Genomic DNA, 27,725 nt, shown 5'->3' on the forward strand with positions numbered 1-27,725 from the left:
AATGTCAATCCCCTTATCAACAACAACAATCCCATCTTCCCACCAACCCTCAAACAACAGCCCCCATGTCAACATAAACATCATATTAAAAACAAAAAGGAATCCGGAATGGCCCATAGTCACCATTAACATATATAGTCCACCCACCCAACCCCAACCGCTAATATTCGAGGCCATCCAATCCCCGAAAGTGTACCATGCATGACGCCCATGAATTGTAGAACCCCCCCCACCCAAAATCCTCCCCTCCAAAACACCTTACCCAGTATCAGTCCCCTCCCCCAGCTTTTCACACCTCCTAGGCTCATCAAAACCTGTTCTACCAGGCTCTGATGGCCTGCAGCCTCTTCTCCCCCCCCCACCTGATGCAACCATCAATTCACACAAGACGAAGAGTTGAAGTGAACAGTGGTTTTAATCAGCTAGATCTGTGCCTGTCTGCGACTGCTCTGTACTGAGTGCCGCCTACAGGCTGCAGATCTATATACCTCCCCCGAGGGGGCAGAGCCATAGGCGGAGCCGGCAAGGGCATCAACATAATACAATACAATGTAATGCAATACAGTGGTGAATGGTAGCAGTAATACATTCACCACATTCACCCCCTGTTAAAAAATTGAAGTCCAGCGGGAGTGAAGTGTGCTCACAGATCGAGTCTGTCCGGCGCCTTGATCGTTCGCTGCGATCGTCTGAGCTCTGGCTTTGCTGCGGGCTCGGGTGATGAACTCGTCGCTGCGGGCACGGGTGTTGGGCTCGTTGACTCTGGGAGCGTGTCGGCTGGAGCTTCATCACTGTAGGTCGGCAATGGGGGGAGGGGGGGGTGTAGGCCATGTAGGGGCGGGGCGGTGTTCGCTATAGGGTGGGGGGGTAGATGATGGTCGCAGGGCAACTGGCGGGTGCCAGTTCCCGGAGGGAGACTGCACCTTGTCGGCCGTCATGGTGCGCCACGTAGGCATACTGAGGATTGGCATGAAGGAGCTGGTACCTCTCGACCAGGGGGTCGGACCTATGGCTCCTCACGTGCTTTTGGAGGAGGACAGGCGACGGCGTTGTCAGCCAGTACGGTAGCGAGACCCTGGAGGTGGATTTCCTGGGGAAGACAAATAGGCGGTCATGAGGGGTCTCGTTCGTGGCTGTGCAGAGGAGCGACCTAATTGAGTGGAGCGCATCGGGGAGGACCTCCTACCAGCGGGAAACTGGGAGACATTTAGACCTTGGGGCCAGAAGGACGGCCTTTCATACCGTCGCGTTCTCCCTCTCCACCTGTCCGTTTCCCCGGGGGTTGTAACTGGTAGTCCTGCTCGAGGCAATGCCCTTATCGAGCAGGTACTGATGCAGTTCGGCGTTCATAAACGAGGAGCCCGGGTCACTGTGGACGTATGTGGGGAAACAGAACCGGGTGAAGATGTTATGTAAGGCCTTAATGACAGTGGCTGCGGTCATGTCGGGGCATGGGATGGCAAAGGGGAAGTGGGAGTACTCGTCAACGACGTTAAAAAAATACACGTTGCGGGCAGGGGAGGGGCCCTTTGAAATCGAAGCTGAGGCGTTCAAAGGGACGGGATGCCTTCAGGTGGGCCTTGTCTGGCCGATAGAAGTGCGGCTTGCACTCCGCGCAAACTTGGCAGTCCCTGGTCATGGCCCTGACCACCTCGGTGGAGTAGGGCAGGTTGCGGGCTTTGATGAAGTGGAGAAGCCGGGTGACCCCCAGGTGACAGAGATCATTGTGGATGGCCTGGAGTCGGTCATCTTGCGCGCTGGCGCATGTGCCGCGTGACAGGGCATCTGGGGGCTCGTTGAGCTTCCCCGGACGATACACAATATCGGAATTATAGGTGGAGAGTTCGATTCTCCACCTCAAGATTTTATCATTCTTGACCTTGCCCTGCTGTGTGTTGTTGAACATAAAGGCTACCGATCGTTGGTCGGTGACTAGGGTGAACCTCCTACCAGCCAGGTAGTGCCTCCAATGCCGCACAGATTCCACAATGGCTTGAGGTTTTTCGACCGAGGAGTGTCGAATCTCGGAGGCGTGAGGGTACGGGGAAAAAAAGGCCATGGGCATGCCTGCCTGGTTAAGGGTAGCGGCCAGGGCGACATCTGAAGCGTCGCTCTCCACCTGGAAGGGGATGGACTCGTCTACCGCGTGCATCGCGGCCTTGGTAACGTCTGGCTTAATGTGGCTGAAGGCCAGGCGGGCCTCAGTCGTCAGGGGGAAGATGCTGGTTTTGATAAGTGGGCGGGCTTTGTCCGTATAGTTGGGGACCCACTGGGCATAGTATGAAAAGAATCCGAGGCATCTTTTCAGGACCTTGGGGCAGTGGGGGAGGGGGCGTTGCAGGAGGGGGCACGTGGTCGGGATCGACCCTAGGACTCCGTTTTCCACGACATAGCCGAGGATGGCTAGTCGGGTTGTGTGGAAAACGCATTTCTCCTTGTAGGTGAGATTGAGGGCTTGGGCGGTTTGGAGGCACTTCTGAAGGTTAGCGTCGTGGTCCTGCTGATCATGGCCGCAGATGGTGACGTTATTCAAGTACGGAAACGTGGCCCGCAGTCCGTACTGGTCCATCGTTCTTTGGAAGACCGAGACCCCATTGGTGACGCCAAAGGGAACCCTGAGGAAGTGGAAGAGGCGGCCGTCTGCCTCAAAGGCAGTGTAGTGGCGGATTGGGAGCTGGTGGTATGCGGACTTCAGATCTACCGTGGAGAAAACCCGGTAGTGTGCAATCTGATTCACCATGTCCGCTATCCGGGGAAGGGGGTAAGCATCAAGTTGCGTGTACCGATTTATGGTTTGGCTGCAGTCTACAACCATCCGGTTCTTTTCCCCTGTCCTGACGACCACCACTTGGGCTCTCCAGGGGCTATTCCTGGCCTCGATAATCCCCTCCCTCAGGAGCCGCTGGACCTCTGACTTGATAAAAGTCCTGTCCTGGACACTGTACCGCCTGCTCCTGGTGGCGATGGGTTTACAGTCGGCGGTGGGGTTCACTAAGAGCGAGGGAGGGGTGACCTTGAGGGTCGCGAGGCTACATACGGTGAGAGGGGGTAGGGACCCGGCGAACTTCAGGGTCAGGCTCCTGAGGTAGCACTGGAAGTCCATTCCTAACAGGAGAAGAGCGCAGAGATGGGGGAGGACATATAGTTTAAAATTGGCGTACTCGGCGCCCTGTATCGCAAGGTTCGTGACACAGTACCCCCGGATCTGCACGGAATGTGATCCGGAAGCAAGGGAGATTGTTTGGGATGCGGGGGAAATCTGGAGAGAACAGCGCCTTACCGTGTCTGGGCGTATGAAGCTCTCCGTGCTCCCAGAGTCAAACAGACAGGGCGTTTTGTGCCCATTGACCCGGACGGTCATCATCGAGTTCCTGAGGTGCTTGGGCCGTGACTGGTCGAGGGTGACAGCGCTGAACTGCGGGTAGCCGGCGTGGTCGGAGGTAGCGGAGTGGTCCCAAGATGGCGGCCCCTGTCGGTCGCACATGTCAGGCGGCGTTGAAGATGGCGGCCCCCATGAGTCGCACCTGGCGGGCTGAGTTCAAGATGGCGGCCCCCATGAGTCGCACATGTCGGGTAGGGTTAAAGAAGGCGGCCTCCACGGATAGCATGAGGCAGATGACACGACAGAAGGGGGCGCTACCACCAGGCACGCAGCCATGCTGCGGGATCTGCAGGCCAGTGAGTCTGTGAGCCGGGCCTGCAATTTAGGAGCTTTGGATCTGGCCAGGCAGACTTTGGCAAAGTGTCCTTTCTTGCCGCAGTCGCTACAGGTCCCGTTCCGAGCCAGGCAGCGCTGCCTGAGGTGCTGGTTCTGGCAGCAGAAATAGCAGTGCAGCGCCCCGGGTTGGGCGGGCAGCCGCGCGGTACAGGCCTGAGACACCCTCTGGTCAGGTTTCCATGAGTGAATCGCGTGGTTGGAGGGAAAGCATTGAGGCTCTGGAAAGCTACTTTTAAGGAGGTGGATAGTTTTACCGTCTCTTCTAGGTCGAGGGCGCCCTTTTCGAGCAGGTGCTGTCAGACATAGTTGGACCGGACTCCAGCCACATAGATGTCCCGGATGGCGAGTTCCATATGCTGCGAGGCCCTGACGTCCTTGTATTTGCAGTTTCGAGCGAGTACTCTCAGGTCGTGTAGGTATTCCTCCAGCGATTTTCGCCATGGCGTTGACGACGAGTGGTGAGGAGATGCCATGCGAACACTTCGTTCACTGGCCTCACGTAGTGTCTTTTCAGGATCGCGACTTCGTCAGCGTACAAGGTCGCTTCCTCAATAAATCGGAGATTCAGTGGCTCGCCCGGGCGTGGAGGAGACTCAGTTTCTGTGCCTCTGTGACGGCGGGCGAGGAGGAGGCGGCGAGGTAGGCCTCAAAACAGCGGAGCCAGTGCAAAAAGATTCCTTCAGCTTCAGTGCCTGTGGGTCGAGTTCCAGTCGATCAGGTTTGAGGGTGGCTTCCATAGCGATATCTTAGCTGATTAAATTGATGCGACCGTATATTCACACGAGATGGAGTTGAAGTGAACTGTGGTTTTAATCAGCTAGATCTGTGCCTACCTGCGACTGCTCTGCTAAATCTCCACGGGTCTACACCTCCCATCTGCTCCATAAAATCTTTAAGTACCTTGGCTGCTGCCGGCCTCCTTCCAGTCCTGGACTTCGACCTATCCAGCCCTGGTTCCAACACCGTATTAAAATCTCCCCCCATTATCAGCTTTCCCATCTCTAGGTCCGGAATGCGTCCTAGCATCCGCCTCATAAAATTGGCATCATCCCAGTTCGGGGCATATACGTTTACCAAAACCACCGTCTCCCCTTGTAGTTTGCCACTCACCATCACGTATCTGCCCCCGTTATCCGCCACTATAGTCTTTGCCTCGAACATTACCCGCTTCCCCACTAATATAGCCACCCCCCTGTTTTTCGCATCTAGCCCCGAATGGAACACCTGCCCCACCCATCCTTTGCGTAGCCTAACCTGGTCTATCAGTTTCAGGTGCGTTTCCTGTAACATAACCACATCTTGCCTTAAGTTTCTTAAGGTGTGCGAGTACCCGTGCCCTCTTTATCGGCCCGTTCAGCCCTCTCACGTTCAACGCGATCAGCCGGGTTGGGGGGCTTCCTACCCCCCCCCCCCCCCTTGTCGATTAGCCATCCCCTTTTTCCAGTTCCCACGCAGCTGTATCTCCCCCAGGCGGTGCCCCCCCCGCCCATCTCCTCCCATACCAGCTCCCCCCTCTCCCCAGCAGCAGCAACCCAGTAATTCCCCCCTCCCACCCCTCCCCACCCCCGCTAGATCCCCCGCTAGCATAATTACTCCCCCCATGTTGCTCCCAGAAGCCAGCAAACTCTGGCCGACCTCGGCTTCCCCCCGTGACCTCGGCTCGCACCGTGCGACGCCCCCTCCTTCCTGCTTCTCTATTCCCGCCATGATTATCATAACGCGGGAACCAAGCCCGCGCTTCTCCCTTGGCCCCGCCCCCAATGGCCAACGCCCCATCTCCTCCACCTCCCCTCCTCCCCCATCACCACCTGTGGAAGAGAGAAAAGTTACCACATTGCAGGATTAGTACATAAAACTCCTCTTTCCCCCCTTTTTAACCCCGCTCTTCGCCCCCCACATTCGCCACCACCACTTTGTTCAAACGTTCTTTTTAATAACCCGCTCATTCCAGTTTTTCTTCCACAATAAATGTCCACGCTTCATCCGCCGTCTCAAAGTAGTGGTGCCTCCCTCGATATGTGACCCACAGTCTTGCCGGTTGCAGCATTCCAAATTTTATCATCTTTTTATGAAGCACCGCCTTGGCCCGATTAAAGCTCGCCCTCCTTCTCGCCACCTCCGCACTCCAGTCTTGATAAACGCGGATCACCGCGTTCTCCCATTTACTGCTCCGAGTTTTCTTTGCCCATCTAAGGACCATTTCTCTATCCTTAAAACGGAGGAATCTCACCACTATGGCTCTGGGAATTTCTCCTGCTCTCGGTCCTCGCGCCATCACTCGGTATGCTCCCTCCACCTCCAACGGACCCGCCGGGGCCTCCGCTCCCATTAACGAGTGCAGCATCGTGCTCACATGTGCCCCGACGTCCGCTCCCTCCGCACCTTCAGGAAGACCAAGAATCCTCGGGTTGTTCCTCCTTGCGTTGTTCTCCAGTGCCTCCAACCTTTCCACACATCGTTTCTGATGTGCCTCATGCGTCTCCGTCTTCACCACCAGGCCCTGTATGTCGTCCTCATTCTCGGCTGCCTTTGCCTTCACGACCCGAAGCTCCCACTCCTGGGTCTTTTGTTCCTCCTTTAGCCCTTCGATCGCCTGTAGTATCGGGGCCAACAGCTCTTTCTTCATTTCCTTTTTGAGCTCTTCCACACAGCATTTCAAGAACTCTTGTTGTTCAGGGCCCCATGTTAAACTGCCACCTTCCGATGCCATCTTGGTTTTTGCTTGCCTTCCTTGCCGCTGTTCTAAAGGATCCACTGCAATCCGGCCACTTTCTCCTTTTTTCATCCGTATCCAGGGGGGATTCCCTTCTGGTTTACCGCACAGTGTTTTTAGCCGTCAAAATTGCCGTTGGGGCTCCTATCAAGAGCCCAAAAGTCCGTTTCACCGGGAGCTGCCGAAACGTGCGACTCAGCTGGTCATCGCCGCACCCGGAAGTCACCAAAGATTTTCAAGAGGCAACCACGGTCACAGTAGAATGTAACATGCAGGAGTGCACCACCAGCTCACCTGGAGGGAGAAGCACACCTTGGAGATAAATTCTTCACTGTAGCACTGAGGCGAAGCCAAGTCAGTCCATTATAAGTCTGCATTCAGTCAGAAATAACCATGTATTCTGCTTTTTGATTAATGCCCTTGTGTTATCCCCAACAAGCGTGAATCAAGGCAATGTCCTCTATTATAGAATTTCAGCACCAGAGCTGATACCTCTTTTCGGTTTCCCAACCTAATATTTTATAAGGGTCAGGTCTTGGGTCATGTAAATCCAAATTCTTTAAGAATATAGAAGTTTCTTTAGACCCCAGATGTTTTGTCAATCATTTAATTTGTCCTGTCACACTACCAAAATTTAGCTATGTATATCATGAAGCCATGATAATTGGTCAGAAATTAAGGCGTGTTACCGTTATTCAACAGATGGTATGACAGGGAAAGGATAATTAAGTGGAAGGCAAGAATTTCCTTCCTTATTCATCATTTTGGAAAGTAACTATTCCAAATTTTTTTTTAAAAATTCAAATATGAAACAAAATAATGGAGTCTCTTCCTGTCGCTATTTCTGGTGGGAACATTCATGTCCTAACAACCCAACCCCTCAATTCCTATAGTTGTCATATCATTTGGTGGAGAAAACAATTGCTGCAGATAACCTGTTGTAAGAAAAAGAATGGGTTCAATTTTCAGATATAAAGAAAGTTTTCAAAATTGAATATTGAGGCGTGCTGGTTGATGAAAATAAGTTATAGATGAGGGGAAAAAAGTTGTTTCCTTCGTCAAAGTAGCTGGAAAAATATAATTTCACAAGTACAAAAATTGGCAAGATTGCATGTGTCGGTATCAGATGTAGCCAAACTGAACTAAAGCTGCAACTGGATGCATTGGATGAAACAGCTGGTCAGGTAGTATTGGTCTGTTAATGGCCAGAAAACTGATAGGTCCTTTGAAAGATTTTGCATGGTGGTTTGGGTTGAGTAGGAGGATAGGGCTGCAATATAAATATATATGTTTGTATTTATTTTCACCATTGAAGATTATATGGTGGTAGGTACAAATGTTTTGGATATTGACTCCTTGAATGTAAATGTATAAATGGCCTTGGATTGATTTGAGGCACTGAGTATTGATCAGGTTGCTGGACCTGATAACATTTAACTTCAGGTACTGGAAAAAATCAGAGAGGTACTATGTCAGCCATTAACATAGCTGCCTAATAGTTCTTTGAGATTTGGACTAGTTTGAATTGACTGAAGAAAGAGCTTGATGCATGAATGCTTGCACTTGTGCCAACCCCATACTTTAATATCTATACAGGAACATAGGAACAAGAGTAGACCATTCAGTCCCTTGAGCATTTTCTGCCATTATGGCTGATGTGTATCTCAACTCTATCCAGTTTTCCTCCACATCTTGTAACTAATGTTTTCTGTAATTCACTTTTAATAGGCTTGAATAGGCGACTGTGGGGGGAATGGGTGAAGAGAGAGGGAATGGGTAAAGAGAGTGAGGGTGTGTGGATGTAAAAGTCAGTAACTTAGTATCAGGTTAATCACAAGTGATGGATTGACATTGATTAAAACTGCTTTTTTTGTTGTGAACTTATTTTCAGTTGTATTGCTTCAATTCTGCCAAGTTAACACAATGTAAAATTTTAAGTAATGTATGTTCTAAGATGCTGTTCGATTTGCGCTGCTTCACAAGCAGACATTGCATTCGACAATATTAGAGGACCATGAACCTCTCAAAACAGGTGCAATTGTGGACTCAGTTTGCACCTGGATTGCCGACTGTGCCCAAAGCAGAAACTCTACCCTCAGCTGATTGAGTGTTGTGTTGTTTTCCAGATATGCTATAAAAGACCTGTTAAACCATGCATTCTTTGCTGAAGAGACGGGGCTAAGGGTTGAGCTTGCTGAAGAGGATGATGGGAGCAAAGATTCAATTGCAATGAGACTCTGGGTCGAAGACCCGAAGAAGCTGAAGGGCAAGCCCAAAGATAATGGAGCTATTGAGTTCAGTTTTGACTTGAATAAAGAAAATCCTGATGATGTTGCACAAGAAATGGTAAGGTTCATATACTGCAATGAGAGTGAGATGAAGCTTAATTATAAATGAAAGACGTATATACAGATAGCGTGAGATCACATTCATGGAACATCCTGAATTGCTTTTGGAATGCAGTCACTTGTTTTTTAAGCCAATGCAGCAGATTCACAAACTGCAAACAAATGCATGATGGACCAGTTTTTGGTGATGATTAAGGCAAGAAAGTTGGCACAATGGTTAGCACTGTTGCTTCACAGCCCCAGGGTCCCAGGTTTGATTCCCGGTTTGCGGCACTGTCTGTGCGTTTTCCCCGTGTCCGCGTGGGTTTCCTCCAAGTGCTCCGGTTTCCTCCCACAATTCCAGAAAGACCTGCTGTTAGGTGAATTAGACATTCTGAATTCTCCCTCCGTGTACCCGAACAGGCACCGGAATGTGGTGACTAGGGGATTTTCACAGTAACTTCGTTGCATTGTTTATGTAAGCCTACTTGTGGCAATAATAAAGATTATTATTAGATGAAGTCCCTGATCATGTTCTGTTGACTGGCCAAAGTGAATGGTGAACTGTAGAAGCTTTTGAACTGTCGAAGCTTTTGCTGTCAGCCTCATTTTCAAAGACAAAATTGTTAATTTATCGCGCGTTGAGCACCAGATGCCAGTAACTAGCAAGGTTAGTAGCAAAGATGTGTTTTCTTCCTTATCCTTCAAAGTTATCCTTAATGGTTCTGATTTTTTCATACAGAATCTTCGAGTTCTTCGTAAAACCTGGTACCATGTCATGTTCTGTAGATTGGCCGAAGTGAATGATGCACTACAGAACATCTAGTTTAAATAATTTATTATGAAACAACTGCGTGGTAAGATAACTAGGATAAATAAAATAAGAAACTACTAACATTAATTAACTATTGTTAGAGGTACTGCAAAATACGTCTGTCCTCCAGTACGACCTACTCCCAACTCCCCAGCCACAGGGTCATATGGTGGGTTTACACTGCCACCTATTGGTCGGAGGTCATGCATAACATTATGTACAAACTTGCTTTATGCATATCATCACATCCCCTTTCCTTTTGAAAATGAAATTATTTACATACATTAAATTACTTTTTTACATTTCACCATGATATGAAGAACTATTTACATGTACATAATCTTTTACAGTCTGTCATAAGTTCAGTATTTCTGACTTCCACCGTATCCTTGTAGACCTTCTCAGTGCCTGCTAAACTTGCAAAGATTCTTCATGTTGTTTAGTGTTTATTGCTTGAGTTTGATGTTCTTCATGTATTTATGTATCATCCTCTTGTTGTATAATCTTCAGATGTTTCAGGATTGTTGCATGCTTCTAGTGGTTGCATCACAAATGGTTTGAGGCATTTCATTGACTCATCGGCAAACATCTTTGTGGATTTGGTTCAAAATCTCTCCCTTGCCTCCTTTTTTTGTCAGAGTCTGTTTTTTTGACAGAGAAGCCTTTCTGCTTCTGGATGAGCAGATTTCTCCAACACTTGGCACTGAAGCAGGTTGCCACATGTGCCTTTTGTTTGCTTAGACGTACACTCTCCTGCAATGTGTGCAGTTTCGTACCATTGTTATGGTATCCCGGAGTATAACCCAGTTAATAGACTGTTTTCGGTTCTCTTTTTACACTTTTTTTGTTTCATTGTGCTCTGCATGGAGTTCGCTCAGAACCACCGATCTTAAAGATTTCAGAATAATTGTTCTTTTTTCGTAGCAAAACTCCATCTGCAACACTCAACTCTGCTCTCACGTTGTAAAAAACAGAGCAGGATTCTCTGGGCCATCCATTGCGAAGATATCTTCTCACCTTTTATGCAACATTGGATCTTTCTTAGTTTCCTTCTTAGTTTCTTTCTTAGTTTGACACCATCAATACAGGCCATCCATTGTGGAAGTTCTTTAGTGCGCTTCTTTATCCATACCATTGAATTAACCTAGTCTGTAGGGACTTCAGTACGCTAAATGACACCCAAGGCAGTCATTCTCTCTTGCTCTGCCTTTAGTTTATCCCTTAATGGCACTGCCACAGGTCTTGCCGCATGCATCACAGGCTTCGCATATTCCTTTAATTGAATCTTGTAGGTGTATGGTAACGTACCAAAGCCTTGGAAAATTCAGGGAAATCATTCAGAATGGAGTCTCCTGAGGGACGAGGGCCTGTTGCAGCATTGTCTGCACTACAGACTCGTTGGACTAGCTGTAGCTCCTCACACGCTTCAACTCTAATTAAAGACTCGTGGTCTGCCACCATCATAGAAAATTTCAACTTCTAAATTTTATTTTTGACATCGACATCAAGCTCACATGCTCCTAACAATACCATTCTGGTAACTATTTTTCGTTGAATTCGCAGCTTTTTTACATCGGACAGGTTGAGGTTGGCCGTCGCACCAGTGTCGAGCTTGACTGTTATCACTGTGCCATTTATCTTTAATGGCACTGTCCATTTATCTTTATGATTTTCTGCCTTCAATTCACTATTGCTGCATATTAGTACAAATACATTGTTATTTGGTATGACGAGTCTCCTTTGTCTTTGCTGGAGATGGTGTCTATAAAGAATGTGTCCTCTAGGCACACTTCATTAATAGCGCTGATACTCTTTGTTGAGACCTTCTCCTTGAATAACATTGGGTTGTAAAATGATTCTAGCCATTACAAATGGCTCATGTTTTTCCATAAGCAGGGCACTGCCGTTGCAAATGCCGTTTGCCACATCGCAGACATAAAATGGAGGATTGGGTTAGCTGCTCAAAATGGCCACCCGCACTGGGAGCTTGCTTCTTATTCAGCTGCATCACCACACTAATGGCGCCTGCGCCTCTTCTGCCTTCGCACCAAAATGTCGGAGATTCAAGGTGCTGATCTGCTTTGCTGCAAGCTCACTAGCGTGACATATTTGAATTGCACTTTCAAGTTGCAGGTCTGTTTCCTACAGAAGCCACTCCTGTACTTTATCATTGGAGATTCCGAAAACTACCTGATTGCGTATCATTGACGACTGGTGTGTGCTGAACTTGCACGACTGCGCCTTCAATCGCAAGTCAGTGAGGAAGCTATCGAATGCGCCTCCTGCGTTCTGGGTGCGCGTATGGAATATATAGCACTCTAAAAGATTTCTTTCTTTTTTTTTTAATGAACATTTTATTGAGGTTTTTTTGGTTTGACAGCGACAACAAAATAAACAATATACATGAATCTATAAACATAGTGCAAAAGCCGTCTTTCTCCCTTACAGGTCCCACCTTTATTAACCCCCTACTCTAAGCTAAATTAACCCCCCCCCACCCCTTCTGCTGACGATTAATTTTCCGCAAAGAAGTTGACGAACGTTTGCCACCTCCGGCGAACCCTACCATTGACCCTCTCAAGGCGAACTTGATTTTCTCCAGAGAAAGCTAGCCATGTCCGATAGCCAGGTCTCTGATTTTGGGGGCTTTGAGTCCCTCCAAGCTAATAATATCTGTCTCCGGGCTACCAGGGAAGCAAAGGCCAGAACGTCTGCCTCTTTCTCCTCCTGGATTCCCGGATCCTCCGACACCCCGAAAATTGCCACCTTTGGACTCACTGCCACCCTTGTTTTTAACACCGTGGACATGACATCTGCAAACCCCTGCCAAAATCCCCTAAGCTTTGGACATGTCCAGAACATGTGGACATGGTTCACTGGCCCTCCCGCACACTTTGCACACCTATCTTCTGCCCCAAAGAACCTGCTCATCGGGACCACTGTCATGTGAGCCCGGTGAACAACCTTGAATTGTATCAGGCTGAGCCTGGCACATGTTGTGGACTTGTTGACTCTACTCAACTGCCCATAGACCATCCTCTATCTCTCCTCCCAACTCCTCCTCCCACTTGCGCTTCAGCTCTCCAGTCTGCGTCTCCTCTGACCCATAAGTTCCTTGTAAATGTCAGAGACCCTCCCTTCTCCCACCCACCCTCTGGAAACTACCCTGTCCTGTATCCCCCTTAGTGGTAGGAGCGGGAAGGTTGAAACCTGCCTGCGTAGGAAGTCCCGCACCTGCAGGAACCTGAATTTGTTTCCCCTCGCCAATCCAAATTCCTCCTCCAGCTCCCTCAAGCTAGGAAAGCTCCCCTCTATCAACATATCCCCCATCCTCTCAATCCCTGCTCTCTGCCATCTCTGAAACCCCCCCATCCATCCTTTCCGGGGCAAACTGGTGATTATTACAGATTGGGGACCAGACCGATGCTCCCTCTGCTCCCACATGCCTCCTCCACTGCCCCCAGACTCTCAGGGCCGCCACCACCATGGGGCTGGTGGAGTACCGTGCCGGTGGGAACGGCAGAGGCGCCGCTTTCAACGCGCCTAAGCCGGTGCCCTTACATGAAGCCGCCTCCATACGCTCCCATGCCGACCCCCCCCACCACCACCCACTTCCTGATCATGGCTATATTCGCCATCCAATAGTAGCTACTGAAGTTTGGCAGCACCAGCCCGCCATCTCCCTGGCTCCGCTCAAGCATCCCCCTCTTTACTCGCGGGGTCTTGCCCACCCATACAAGGCCAGTGATAACTTTGTTGACCCGTTTAATGCGAACAACAGTGGGGTGAGGGGGCACCCCTGTCTCGTCCCCCGATGCAGCCTAAAATAGTCTGATGTTGTCCTATTCGTCCGTACGCTCGCCACAGGAGCCTGATACAGCAACCTGACCCAGTCAATACAGCCCCGCCCAAATCCGAACCATCCCAGTACCTCTCACAGATATTTCCTTTCTACTCGATCAAAGGCCTTCTCTGCGTCCATTGCGACCACTACCTCCACCTCCCTACCTTCCGAGGGCATCATGATCACGTTTAATAGCCGCCTTACATTGGCCACCAACTGCCTTCCCTGAACAAACCCCGTCTGGTCCTCCCCAATAATGTCTGGAAGACAAAATTCAGTCCTAAGAGGGCAAAATTTTGGCCAGCAGTTTCGCGTCCACATTCAATAGGGATATCGGCCTGTAGGACCCACACAGCTCTGAGTTCTTGTCCTGCTTCAGGAACAGCGAAATTGTGGCCTGTGACATCGTCGGGGGAAGCACCACTCTCTCCCTTGCCTCATTGAATATCCTCATCAACAACGGCCCCAATATCCCAGAGAACTTTTTATAGAACTTCACTCGGTACCCGTCCGGCCCCGGGGCTTTACCTGACTGCATGGCCTTCAGACCCTCCGCTATCTCTTCCATCCCGATCGGGGCCCCCAGCCCTTCTACCAGCTCCCCGTCCACCTTCGGAAAATTCAGCTCCCCTAGGAAGTGCCTCATCCCCTCCGCATAGAGCCTACTGTAAAACTCCCTAAACATCTTATTCACCCCTGCTGTGTCTCCAATCAGTTTCCCAACTCCATCCTTTACTTTCCCTATCTCCCTGGCTGCCTCCCTCTTTCTAAGCTGCTGTGCAAGCATTCTGCTGGCCTTCTCGCCATTCTCATAAATCCCCCCCCCCCTCGCCTTTCTCAGCTGCTCCACCGCCCTCCCTGTAGTTAACAAGCCGAACTCCGCCTGTAGCCTCCGCTGTTCCTTTAAAAGTCCTGCCTCTGGGGTCTCCGCATAACTCCTGTCAACCTGTAGTATCTCCTTTACCAGTCAGTCCATCTCTGCCCTGTCTACCTTCTCCCTGTGGGCCTATATGGAGAATAGCTCCCCTTGAACCACTGCCTTCAATGCTTCCCAGACCACCGCTACCGAAATTTCCCCTGTGTCATTGACTTCCAGGTAGTTCTGAATACATTTCCTCAGTCGCCCGCACACCTCTTCGTCAGCTAAAAGACCCACGTCTAACCTCCCAGTGCAGGCGCTGGTTACTGTCTTTACTAACCTGTAGGTCAACCCCCCCCCCCCCCCCCCCCCCCCCCCCCCCCCCCCCCATCTGCTCCATGAATCCTTTTAGTTCAAAGCAAATTACTGCGGATGCTGGAATCTGGAATGAAAGAGAAAATGCTGAAAATTCTCAGAAGGTCTGGCAGCATCTGTAGAGAGAGAAAAGAGCTAACGTTTCGAGTCCGATGACTCATTGTCAAAGCCTTTTAGTTCCTTTGCTATTGCTGGCACCCTGCCCATTTTCGAGCTTGACTGGGCCAAGCCAGTCAATAACTGTTGAAGTCCCCTCCCAAGACCAACCTGTGCGAGTCCAGGTCCGGTATCTTCCCCAGCATCCTCTTTATAAACTCCACATCGTCCCAATTTGGAGCATACACATTTACTAATACCACCTGCACCCCCTCCAATTTCCCACTGACCATAATGTACCGGCCTCCCACATCAGAAACTATTATTCCGGGCTTTTTCCCGCGCTAGGGAAGGACGGCACACTGATTGGGAGATTCCCACACCGGGGGGGGGGGGGGGGGTGGTCAATGGGACGGCGGGGGAAGCCGGGGTCAGCAGGAGTCAACTGACTTACGGGAGTGCTATGGGGGGAGCAAAAGAGCTAGACATGGGCCTAGCCGGGGGGGGCGGGTAGGGTTGCTGCTGCACTGGCCGAGGGGGAATTGGACACAGAAGAGGTGGGCGGGGCGGGGGTCCCCCGTCTGGGGGACTGGAGGGTGAGGGCGGCGCGGGCACGGGACTGGCCTAGAAAAGGGGATGGCTAGTCGGTGGGAGTGAGAGGCCCCCCAATCCGGCTGATGACGTGGAATGCGAGGGGCCTGAATGGGCCGGTAAAGAGGGCCCGAGTGTTCGCTCACTTAAAGGACTGAAGGCAGACGTGGTCATGCTTCAGGAGACACATCTGAAGGTGGCAGACCAGGTCAGGTTAAGAAAGGGATGGGTAGGACAGATATTCCATTCGGGGCTGGGTGCGAAGAACAGAGGGGTGGCAATATTGGTGGGGAAGCGGGTGTCGTTTGAGGCCAAGAATATTGTAGTGGACAATGGTGGTCGATACGTGATGGTGAGCGGTAAGTTGCAGGGTACGTGGGTGGTATTGGTAAATGTATACGCCCCGAACTGGGATGATGCTGGATTCATGAAGCGTATGTTGGGGCGCATTCCGGACCTGGAGGTAGGAAGCTTGATAATGGGTGGGAATTTTAATACAGTGTTGGACCCAGCACTGGATCGCTCCAGATCTAGGACCGGAAAGAGGCCGGCTGCGGCCAAGATGCTTAGGGGGTTTATGGACCAGATGGGGGGGGGAGTAGATCCGTGGAGATTTGCCAGGCCGCAGGCCAGGGAATTTTCTTTTTTCTCCCACGTGCACACAAAGCCTACTCCCGGATAGATTTTTTTGTTCTGGGCAGGGCGCTGATCCCGAAAGTGGAGGGAACGGAGTATTCGGCCATAGCCATTTCAGATCACGCCCCGCACTGGGTGGAACTGGAGTTGGGAGAGGAGAGGGACCAACGCCCGTTGTGGCGGTTGGATGTGGGGCTGCTGGCAGATGAGGCGGTGTGTGGGAGGGTGAGGGGGTGCATTGAAAGGTACTTGGAGGCCAACGACAACGGGGAGGTGCAGGTGGGGGTGGTATGGGAGGCGCTGAAGGCGGTGATCAGGGCTCATAGGGAGAAGATAGAGGGCATGGAAAGGGAGAGGTTAGTGGGGGAGATTTTAAGAATGGACAGGAGATACGCAGAGGCCCTGGAAGAGGGACTACTTGGGGAAAGGCGACATCTCCAGACGGAATTCGACCTGTTGACCACAGGGAAGGCAGAGGCACAGTGGAGGAAAGCGCAGGGAGCGACGTATGAGTATGGGGAGAAGGCGAGCCGGATGCTGGCACACCAGCTCCGTAAGAGGATGGCAGCGAGGGAAATAGGTGGAGTCAAGGATGGAAGGGGAGCTACGGTGCGGAGTGCGACGAAAGTAAATGAGGCATTCAAGGCCTTCTATGAGGAGCTGAACAGATCCCAGCCCCCAGCGGGGGAAGAGGGGATGCGACGATTCTTGGACCAACTGAGGTTCCCGAGGGTGGAGGAGCAGGAGGTGGCTGGTTTGGGGGCAGCAATTGGGTTGGAGGAGCTGATCAAAGGTCTGGGGAGTATGCAGGCAGAGAAGGCCCCGGGACCGGACGGGTTCCCGGTTGAGTTCTATAGGAAGTACGTAGACCTGTTAGCCCCGTTGCGAGTGAGGACTTTTAATGAGGCAAGGGAGGGAGGGACCCTGCCCCCGACAATGTCTGAGGCGACGATCTCTTTGATCCTGAAGCGGGACAAGGACCCACTGCAATGTGGGTCGTACAGGCCGATCTCGCTCCTCAACGTGGATGCTAAGTTGCTGGCAAAAGTGCTGGCTGCGAGGATCGAGGACTGTGTCCCGGGGGTGATTCACGAGGACCAGAGGGGATTTGTAAAGGGCAGGCAGCTAAACACCAATGTGCGGCGGCTCCTAAACGTGATCATGATGCCAGCGGTGGAGGGAGAGGCGGAGATAGTGGCGGCTATGGACGCGGAGAAGGCCTTTGACCGAGTAGAGTGGGAGTACCTCTGGGAAGTGCTGCGAGGTTTGGGTTCAGGGGAGGGTTTATTAGTTGGGTTAAACTCCTATACAGAGCCCCGGTGGCGAGTGTGGTTACAAATTGGCGGAGGTCGGAGTATTTTCGGCTGTATCGTGGGACGATGCAGGGGTGCCCCCTGTCCCCCCTGTTGTTTGCATTAGCAATTGAACCCTTGACCATGTCATTAAGGGAGTCTAGGAAATGGAGGGGGGTGGTCCGAGGGGGAGAGGAGCATAGAGTGTCGCTTTATGCAGACGACCTGTTGCTGTATGTGGCGGATCCAGTGGAGGAGATGGTGGAGGTCATGCAGACTCTAAGGGAGTTTGGGGTTTTTCGGGCGATAAGCTTAATGTAGGAAAGAGTGAGCTTTTTGTAGTAGAGTCAGGAGACCAGGAAAGGGGGATAGACGATCTACCGCTGAGCAGGGGGGAAAGGAGCTTTCGGTACTTGGGGATCCAAATAGCTAGGAGTTGGGGGGGGCCCTACATAAACTTAATCTGACGAGGCTGGTGGAGCAGATGGAGGAGGACTTCAAATGCTGGGACATGTTGCCGCTCTCGCTAGCGGGTAGAGTGCAGTCGGTCAAAATGGTGGTCCTCCCGAGGTTTCTTTTTGTGTTCCAGTGCCTACCAATTGTAATCACCAAGGCCTTTTCTAAGAGGGTAGGCAGGAGTATTATGGGTTTTGTGTGGGCGAATAAGACTCCGAGGGTAAGGAGAGTGTTTCTGGAGCGCAGTAGGGACAGAAATCTGGGTGGCTACTACTGGGCAGCAAATGTGGCGATGATCCGTAAGTGGGTGATGGAGGGAGAAGGGGCGGGCATGGAAGAGGTTGGAGATGGCATCCTGCAAGGAAACGAGCCTGGGGGCGCTAGTGACGGCACTGCTGCCGCCCTCGCCGACAAGGTACACCACGAGTCCAGTGGTGGCGGCAACGCTAAAGATCTGGGGCGCAATGGGAGCCTCGGGTGTGGTCCCCGATCAGGGGTAACCATCGGTTTGTCCCAGGAGGGGTGGACGGGGGTTTTTAGAGCTGGCATCGAGCAGGGATTAGAAGAATGGGGGACCTGTTCATTGACGGGACGTTTGCGAGCCTAGGGGCACTGGAGGAGAAGTTTGGCTACCCCCGGGAAATGCTTTCAGATACATGCAGGTGAGGGCGTTTGTGAGGCGACAGGTGAGGGAATTCCCGTTGCTCCCAGCACAGGAGATTCAAGACAGGGTGATCTCGGGTGTATGGGGTCGGAGAGGGCAAGGTGTCGGCGATATACCAGGAGATGAAAGAAGAGGGGGAGGCGTTGGTAGAGGAGCTGAAGGGTAAATGGGAGGAGGAGCTGGGGGAGGAGATTGAGGAGGGGGCTATGGGCTGATGCCCTAAGTAGGGTTAATTCCTCTTCTTCGTCTGCCAGGCTTAGCCTGATACAATTTAAGGTGGTTCATAGAGCGCACATGACGGGGGCGAGGCTGAGTAGGTTTTTTGGGGTAGAGGACAGATGTGGGAGGTGCTCAGGAAGTCCGGCAAACCATGTCCATATGTTTTGGTCATGCCCGGCACTGGAGGGGAGTGGCAGGAACAGTATCGAAGGTGGTGAAAGTCCGGTTCAAGCCAAGCTGGGGGCTAGCACTATTCGGAGTAGTGGACGAGCCGGGAGTACAGGAGGTCGGAAAATGGCCGGCATACTGGCCTTTGCGTCCCTAGTAGCCCGGTGAAGGATCTTGTTAATGTGGAAAGAGGCGAAGCCCCCCAGCGCGGAGGCCTGGATAAATTATATGGCAGGGTTTATCAAATTGGAGTGGATAAAGGTTGCCTGGAGAGGGTCTGCGCAGGGGCTGTACAGGCGGTCGGGCAACCGTTCCGAGACTATCTCGCGGAAGCGTTAGATGAAGGTCGGTCGAGCAGCAGCAGCAACCCGGGGGGGAGGGGTGGGGGGGGATGTCTTGTGTGGGGGGTGGGGGAGGGGGGGATGTCTTGTGTGGGGGTGGGGAGGGGGGATGTCTTGTGTGGGGGTGGGGGAGGGGGGATGTCTTGTGTGGGGGTGGGGGAGGGGGGATGTCTTGTTGTGGGGGAGGGGGGATGTCTTGTGTGGGGGTGGGGGAGGGGGGGATGTCTTGTGTGGGGGTGGGGAGGGGGGATGTCTTGTGTGGGGGTGGGGAGGGGGGATGTCTTGTGTGGGGGTGGGGGAGGGGGGATGTCTTGTGTGGGGGTGGGGGAGGGGGGATGTCTTGTGTGGGGGAGGGGGATGTCTTGTGTGGGGAGGGGGGGTGGGGGAGGGGGGATGTCTTGCGTGGGGAGGGGGATGTCTTGCGTGGGGGGGTGGAGGGGGGGATGTCTTGCGTGGGGGGGTGGAGGGGGGGGATGTCTTGCGTGGGGGGAAGGGGGGATGTCTTGCGTAGGGGGGATGTCTTGCGTGTGGGGGGGAGGGGGGATGTCTTGCGTGGGGGGGAAGGGGGGCTTGTTTGGGGGGTATTTGAGCAAGAAAATACATGAAGAATCTGGAAAACTGACATGTACGGGAGGAATCCAATGTAGAAAGCTCTGTATCATATCGATTTACTATGTTCATGTCTTGCTCTGTGCACTTTTTCTTTTTGTTATGGGGGGGTTTGTTTGTAAGGGTGAAAAACTGTTAAAATTCTTAATAAATATATATTTTTTTAAAAGAAAACTCTTTAGGATGAACCATCTGTGGCTAACTTTTAAGGATCGTTTCAAATTGCAAAAAGGCATATTTAGGAATGCCTCAAAAGTTAGTGGTTGGCCAGAAGATCTGGAAAATTTGAGAAACCAGCAAACCATTAAAAGAAAATATGAAAAATGAGAATGTGACAAGCTATCAGATATAAAAAACAGATAGTAAGAGAGTCCAGAAGATCATAAATAGGAAGAGAGAAGCCAACGTATAAGTAAAGTAAATTGGCGGCACGATAGCACAGTGGTTAGCACTGTTGCTTCACAGCACCTGGGACCCGGGTTCGACACCCAGCTTGGGTCACTGTCTGTGTGGAGTTTGCACGTTCTCCCCGTGTCTGCGTGGGTTTCATCCGGATGCTTCGGTTTCCTCCCAGAAGTCCAGAAAGACGTATTTGTTAGGTGAATTGGACATCCTGAATTCTCCCTCTGTGTACCCGTACAGGCGCCGGAGTGTGGTGGCTAGGGGATTTTCACAGTAACTTCATTGCAGTGTTAATGTAAGCCTACTTGTGACACTAATAAAGATTCTTATTATTATTAAAGGTTGGTCTCTTGGAGAATTAGACTCCGAAATGGCAGAAACTTTAAACAACTATTTTGTGTCTGTCTTGATGATAGAAGAAGCAAAAAGGATTCCAAAAATTGTAGAAAATCAAGGGAAAAAGGGAGTGAAAAATTTAAAACAACAATTACTATGTGTAGAGAGAAGTTACTAGGAAGACTAATGCCTGACAATTCTGTGACTGATCACATATCCTTGGTCTTAGAAGAAGTGGCTGCAGCAATAGTAGTTCTCGTCTTCCAAAATTCTCTATATCATGGAAAAGGCCCAGTGGAATCTCAGATTTCAAATGTAACGCCCCTGTTCAAGAAAAGAGGGAGACAAAACCAGGAAGCTATCGGTCAGTTAACTTAACATCTGTCAAATGTTTAGATACATGCAGGTTCGAGATTTTGCCAGAAAGGAGATACGGCTTCCCGGTGGAGCTGGCCTCCACATTGCTGGAGGAGGTGCTGACAACAGGGGAACTGGAGAAGGGGGGTAGTGTCAGCGGTTTACGGGGCTATTTTGGAAGAGGAGAAGGCACCACTGGAAGGGATCAAAGCAAAGTGGGAGGAAGAGTTGGGAGAGGATATGGAGGAGGGGTTCTGGTGTGAGGTGCTCCGGAGAGTGAATGCCTCCACCTCGTGCGCGAGGTTAGGGCTGATACAGCTGAAGGTGGTATGCAGAGCACACCTCACGAGGGCGAGGATGAGCCGATTCTTTGAAGGAGTAGAAGATGTCTGTGAGCGTTGCGGGGAGGGGGCCCCGCTAATCACGTTCATAGGTTTTGGTCCTGTCCAAAGCTAGAGGATTACTGGAAGGAGGTTTTTAGGGTAATTTCTAAAGTGGTGTACGTGAACAGGCCCCCGGGAGGCCATATTCGGGGTGTCAGACCAGCCAGGGTTGGAAACGGGTGCGGAGGCAGATGTTGTAGCCTTCGCCTTGTTGATTGGCCGAAGGCAGATCCTGATGGGTTGGAGAGCAACCTCTCCACCCTGTGCCCTGGCGTGGCAGGGGGACCTGTTGGAATTCTTGACTCTTGAGAAGGTTAAGTTTGAACTGAGGGAAAGGATGGAGGTTTCTACAATTCATGGACATTATTCATTATGCACGTTCAAGAACTGGATAACATCGAACATTAGTTGGGGGGGGTGTTGGGAGGGTTGGGGGAGGGGGGCGGTGTGTGTTAATGGTGACTATGGGTGATTCCTGATTCCTTTTTGTCATTTGTTTCTGTGAACATGCGTGCTAATGTTTGGGGTTTGGTGGGAGGAAGGGATCGTACATAAAAAGCAAGAGGGTAGCCAGGGAAAGGGTTGGCCCACTGAAGGATAGACAAGGGAATCTATGTGTGGAGCCAGAGGAAATGGGCGAGGTACTAAATGAATACTTTGCATCAGTATTCACCAAATTGGTAGATGTTGAGTCTGGGGAAGGGTGTGTAGATAGCCTGGGTCACATTGAGATCCAAAAAGACGAGGTGTTGGGCATCTTGAAAAATATTAAGTCCACAGGGCCTGATGGAATCTACCCCAGAATACTGAAGGAGGCTAGAGAGGAAATTGCTGAGGCCTTGACAGAAATCTTTGGATCCTCACTGCCTTCAGGTGATGTCCCGGAGGACTGGAGAATAGCCAATGTTGTTCCTCTGTTTAAGAAGGGTAGCAAGGATAATCCCGGGAACTACAGGCCGGTGAGCCTTCCTTCAGTGGTAGGGAAATTACTGGAGAGAATTCTTCGAGACAGGATCTACTCCCATTTGGAAGCAAATGGACGTATTAGTGAGAGGCAGCACGGTTTTGTGAAGGGAAGGTCGTGTCTCACTAACTTGATAAGAGTTTTTCGAGGAGGTCACTAAGATGATTGATGCAGGTAGGGCAGTGGATGTTGTCTATATGGACTTCAGTAAGGCCTTTGACAAGGTCCCTCATGGTAGACTAGTACAAAAGGTGAAGTCACACTGGATCAGGGGTGAGCTGGTAAGGTGGATACAGAACTGGCTAGGTCATAGAAGGCAGAGAGTAGCAATGGAAGGATGCTTTTCTAATTGGAGGGCTGTGACTAGTGGTGTTCCACTAGTGCTGGGACCTTTGCTGTTTGTAGTATATATAAATGATTTGGAGGAAAATGTAACTGGTCTGATTAGTAAATTTGCAGACGACACAAAGGTTGGTGGAATTGCAGATAGCGATGAGGACTGTCAGAGGATACAGCAGGATTTAGATTGTTTGGAGACTTGGGCGGAGAGATGGCAGTGGCGTTTAATCCGGACAAATGTGAGGTAATGCATTTTGGAAGGTCTAATGCAGGTAGGGAATATACAGTGAATGGTAGAACCCTCAAGAGTATTGAAAGTCAGAGAGATCTAGGTGTACAGGTCCACGGGTCACTGAAAGGGGCAACACAGGTGGAGAAGGCATAAAGCATGCTTGCCTTCATTGGCCGGGGCATTGAGTATAAGAATTGGCAAGTCATGTTGCAGCTGTATAGAACCTTAGTTAGGCCACACTTGGAGTATAGTGTTCAATTCTGGTCGCCACACTACCAGAAAGATGTGGAGGCTTTAGAGAGAGTGCAGAAGAGATTTACCAGAATGTTGCCTGGTATGGAGGGCATTAGATATGAGGAGCGGTTGAATAAACTCGGTTTGTTCTCACTGGAACAAAGGAGGTTGAGGAGCAAGCTGATAGAGGTGTACAAAGTTATGAGGAGCATAGACTGAGTGGATAGTCAGAGGCTTTTCCCCAGGGTAGAGGGGTCAATTACTAGGGGGCATAGGTTTAAGGTGCGAGGGGCAAAGTTTAGAGTAGATGTATGAGGCAAGTTTTTTTTACACAGAGGGTAGTGGGTGCCTGGAACTCGCTACCAGAGGAGGTGGTGGAAGCAGGGACGATAGTGACATTTAAGGGGCATCTTGACAAATACATGAATAGGATGGGAATAGAGAGATACGGACCCAGGAAGTATAGAAGATTGTAGTTTAGTCGGGCAGCATGGTCGGCATGGGCTTGGAGGGCCGAAGGGCCTGTTCTGTTCTGTACTTTTCTTTGTTCTTTGTTGTTATTGATATGGGGATTGACATATTTGTTATTGATTATTGTTTATTGTTGGTGGGTGTAAATTTGGAGAAAATGTGAAAAAGGAGGAGAATTAAAAAATATATATTTTTAAAAAACTTAACATCTGTCATTGTAAAAATGCTGGCATCAATTATTAAGGAAATAGTAGCAGGACATTTAGAAAATCTTAATGCTATCAAGCAGAGTGAACATGATTTTCTGAAAGGAATATCAAATTTAGTACATTTATTAGATTTATTTGAGGATGTAGCCAGTAAGATAGATAAAGGAGAACTGGTAGATCTAGTGTATTCTGATTTCCAAACTGTGTTCAATGAGGTGTCACATAATGGTTGCTGCACAAGATATGAGCTCATGGTTGGATAATGTATTATGGATTGAGGATAGGGCAACTAACATAAACAGAGTTGGGATAAATGGGTCATTTTCAGGTTGGAAGCTGTAACTTGTGAAGCTGTAACTTGTGGGTTAGTGCTGGAGCTTCAACTATTTACAATCTATATTAATGACTTGAATGAAGAGACAGTATACATTATAACCAAATTTGCTGACAGGCAGCGATGAGTAGGAAAGCACAAAGAGTCTGCAAAGGGATATAGATAGGTTAAGTGAGTGGACAGAAAAAAAATGGCAGGTGGAGTATGATGCGGGAAAATGTGAGTTTCAGAACGTTTCTGCGAAGAAAAGAAAATCAAAATATCACTTAAATGAGAGAGACGTTAATATGCTGCAGAATGGGTGTGTTTTACCCGAGTCACAAAGTTAACATGCAGGAACATCAAATAATTAGCATGACAAATGGAATGTTGGCCTTTTATTGCCAGGAGGATTGGTTTATAAAAATAGAAAAGTCTTGTTACAACTGTACAAAAACCATGCCTGGAGTAGTGTGTGCATACAGATTTGGTCTCCTTATTTAAGGATGGTTATACTTGCATTGGAGGCAGTTCAGAAAAGGTTCATTTGGTTGATTCCTGGAATGAATGGGTTACTTTATAAGGAAAATTTGAGCCTATACACAGGAGAACGTGAGGTAATCTTAGTGAAGCATAATAATAATCTTTATTGTCACAAGAAGGCTTACATTAATACTGCAATGAAGTTACTGTGAACATTCTCTAGTCTCCACACTCCGGCGCCTGTTTGGGTACACAGAGGGAGAATTCAGAATGTCCAAATTACCTAACAGCACGTCTTTCGGGACTTGTGGGAGAAAACAGGAGCACCCGGAGGAAACCCAAGCAGACACAGGGAGAACGTGCAGACTCCCCACAGACAGTGACCCAAGCTGGGAATCGAACCTGGGACCCTGGCGCTGTGAATCAACAGTGCTACCGTGCTGCCCCTTCTAAGATTGAAGCTTGATGTCGAGAGGATGCTTACTCTTGTGGTGGTATCTAGAACTTGGGGGCACAGATGCAGAGTAATAAGAAGTCTCCCATTTAAGATGGAGATGCGGAGTTTCTTCTCTCCAAAGGTCAATAATCTTTTGCGCTCTCTCCCCCAGAGAACAGTGGAGCTTCTGCCTCCCGGCCTTGAATACATTCAGATTTTTGATCTACAAGGGGAGTCGGGGGTTATGGGGAGCAGGTAGGATATTGAGGCCGTGATCTGATCATCCCGATCTGATTGAATACTGGAGCCGACTTAAGGTGCCAAATGGCCTACTCCTGCTTCTATTTCATATGTTCTATTAGCTGTTTCAGTTATCTCTGACAACCATCACATTGGAGCAGAGTGCAGCAAGTTATCTCCACAAAATATCATGAACAAACCCTGGTAACTACACACCAGTATTATTGCAAACTGTGCTGAAGCTATTAGAAATCAGTCAACGAGAAGCGCTTTAAATGCCTCATGGTATTGTTACAGGATACTTTTATTTGCTGTTCTCTCTCCTCAAAATGAAGGAGGTCAATGTTCATAGTTCAATAAGCATACGATACATGCAGTCATGGTTAACATACTCTTAGTGCTTAACTGAAGAAGGGAATGGGTAGGTTGGGAACTTATACATGTTAACATTTCTCGGCTCAGCATGGTATTTGACCAGGTCATACCTCTGTACAAACTGCCACATTTTGCAAATTTCTCTGATGCCAGGTGACAACCCACAAGTCTTTGCACTATGTTAAAATATAACTGAATTTAAGGAGCATTTAATTGAACTTTTCCCTGGACATAACTTTTTAAAGTAAACTAGTTTTCTTAATGAGCTCCTTTTTTCCATTGGGCAAATAGGATTGCTGTAATCATGTACTTTATTTATCAACAGTTTTACTTTTGTTATATACAGGACTGCTATTGTGCCAATTGACACCTTATATGTAGGTTTTCAATTGTTTCATATCCCATTCTACAAAGAGGTAGGGTTGATGAGTACGAAGAGTTTGAGTACTTTACAAACTTACTCCGCTTTCGATCTGTGCATCAGTGCAAGTTCATAAAGTGCCAACGCTCCTGCTGGGATTGAGTTTTAAAATTTTTCCAGAAGACTGCAAAGCACAGGAGACAAAATTCTGCAAAGGACAGGGCACTGTATGAATATATGTAGCTTCTAGCATGCATGAATGGGGCACACTGCGATCCCGACTGATCTTCAATTGTCAGTGTAATTCTTAACACAATCAAGATCGTTTAGCAAGTGTTGTCCAATTGCAGAATCACATCTAATGTTTAGAGTTATGCAAACAAAGGGCTAGTTGGGTCAGTAATTTGCCTGTTGTGAAAACAGCTGAAGGGACGTGCAGTTTGATACAATCCACCAGTTGGAACATATGGTATACACACCTGACACTGAGATAGGCAGAATGTATTTTTGGCTTGATGGTAGCATCCTGATATTGGGGAATAAGGTAGACTGGGCACTTTTCAAGACACAAAATTTCAGCCCATTCATAAGTTTGTGCGATATACAGCGAACAATGATCTGGTCAAGATTGTCATTATCCGATGGGATGGCTTTGCCCTCTATTTCATGTAGGGTGACTATATCTATAAAATGCGTGCCATTTTTAATGATGGGTCCAAATTTCGATCCATTGGGCCTGCCACTAAGTGATTGGACAGTCCTGCTCGAAAACAAGTTACAAAAATACTTGTTGGACTTGTGTAAGAAGAATGGGCTGACCGGTGGTATATGTTTTTAGATTCATCCTCAGTTCACTACGTTCTCCTGTGCATGAGCTGTGCAAGCCACACAAGTGATGCCCCTTGTCCATCTTATCTATGACTGCTTCTGTATAACATGTTTTGGCCAAATGGTTGAGCAAGTTGTTGCAACTAATTCTGAGCAAGTATTCCACATACATGGTGAAGGATTCCTTCACCTTTGTGAAGACCATACAGGACTACCATATCAATAGCAATGTTTTTTTGCCCATTCGACATTACTAGCCTAGTCACTAATGTGACGCTCAAGGAAACCATAGACATTTGCATTGCATTATTATATCTCGGTGATCTCGGCGTTCCACCTTTATCTGGATTTGTATTCGTTAAACTTCTGAACTCAATCACCCATGCACCTGAGTTCAGTTTTAGCAACACCATGTATGCCTATATAAATTATTTTGCCATGGGATCCCCTCTGGGCCCAGCTCTCTCAAACATTGTCAGTGTCCACAGTAAACACCTTTGCGATGGAATGATGCCTAACGTCCTACCCATTGCATATTTTGGGTGTGTAGATGATGCATTTGTTATATTTGAATTCGCAGCTGCATGTAGAGTTTTTTTCCGCACCTTAATGGCTCCATCTTGTGCTCAAATTCACCTTTGAAATGGGGCAGTCAAATAATTTTCCTTTCCTCTATATGCTCATTGAGAAATCTGTCCATGGTTTCTTTACTTCCGTCAACTGCAAGCCTATCTTCACTGGTCAATATGCACATTGGAATTCCTGCAGCTTTGTAAGATTGGCCTTATTGGCAACCTTGTAAAAAGGACCCAAACCATTTCCTCACCATGCAAGCTTTAAACTCCGAACATAGTGTTTAGCATTAGATAAGATTCTATGATTCTGGTCAACACTTGCTAAATGACACTGGCAACTAATTTAAGATAATTTTGGCTGGCCATGTGGCTCACTAACACGTGCTAGAAGCTACATATATTCACACATTTCTTTGCAAATGGAAAGTGCATGTCCACGCATTATGCCTTTTTCAACTAAATAAA

The 27,725-nt window shown here is 49.2% G+C and overlaps 1 protein-coding gene across 2 annotated transcripts in view; it reads left to right on the forward strand.

Moving 5' to 3' along the window:
• LOC140388402 (serine/threonine-protein kinase WNK2-like) overlaps positions 1-27,725 on the forward strand; it is a 282,238-nt gene that overhangs the window by 125,023 nt on the left and 129,490 nt on the right. For both annotated transcript variants that reach the window (XM_072472511.1, XM_072472512.1), the window contains exon 6: positions 8,558-8,777. In XM_072472511.1, the coding sequence (XP_072328612.1) occupies positions 8,558-8,777 (220 nt within the window). The remainder of the gene's footprint in view (positions 1-8,557; positions 8,778-27,725) is intronic.

Source organism: Scyliorhinus torazame, chromosome 13 (genome assembly GCF_047496885.1).
Source record: "Scyliorhinus torazame isolate Kashiwa2021f chromosome 13, sScyTor2.1, whole genome shotgun sequence".
NCBI lineage: Eukaryota > Metazoa > Chordata > Chondrichthyes > Carcharhiniformes > Scyliorhinidae > Scyliorhinus > Scyliorhinus torazame.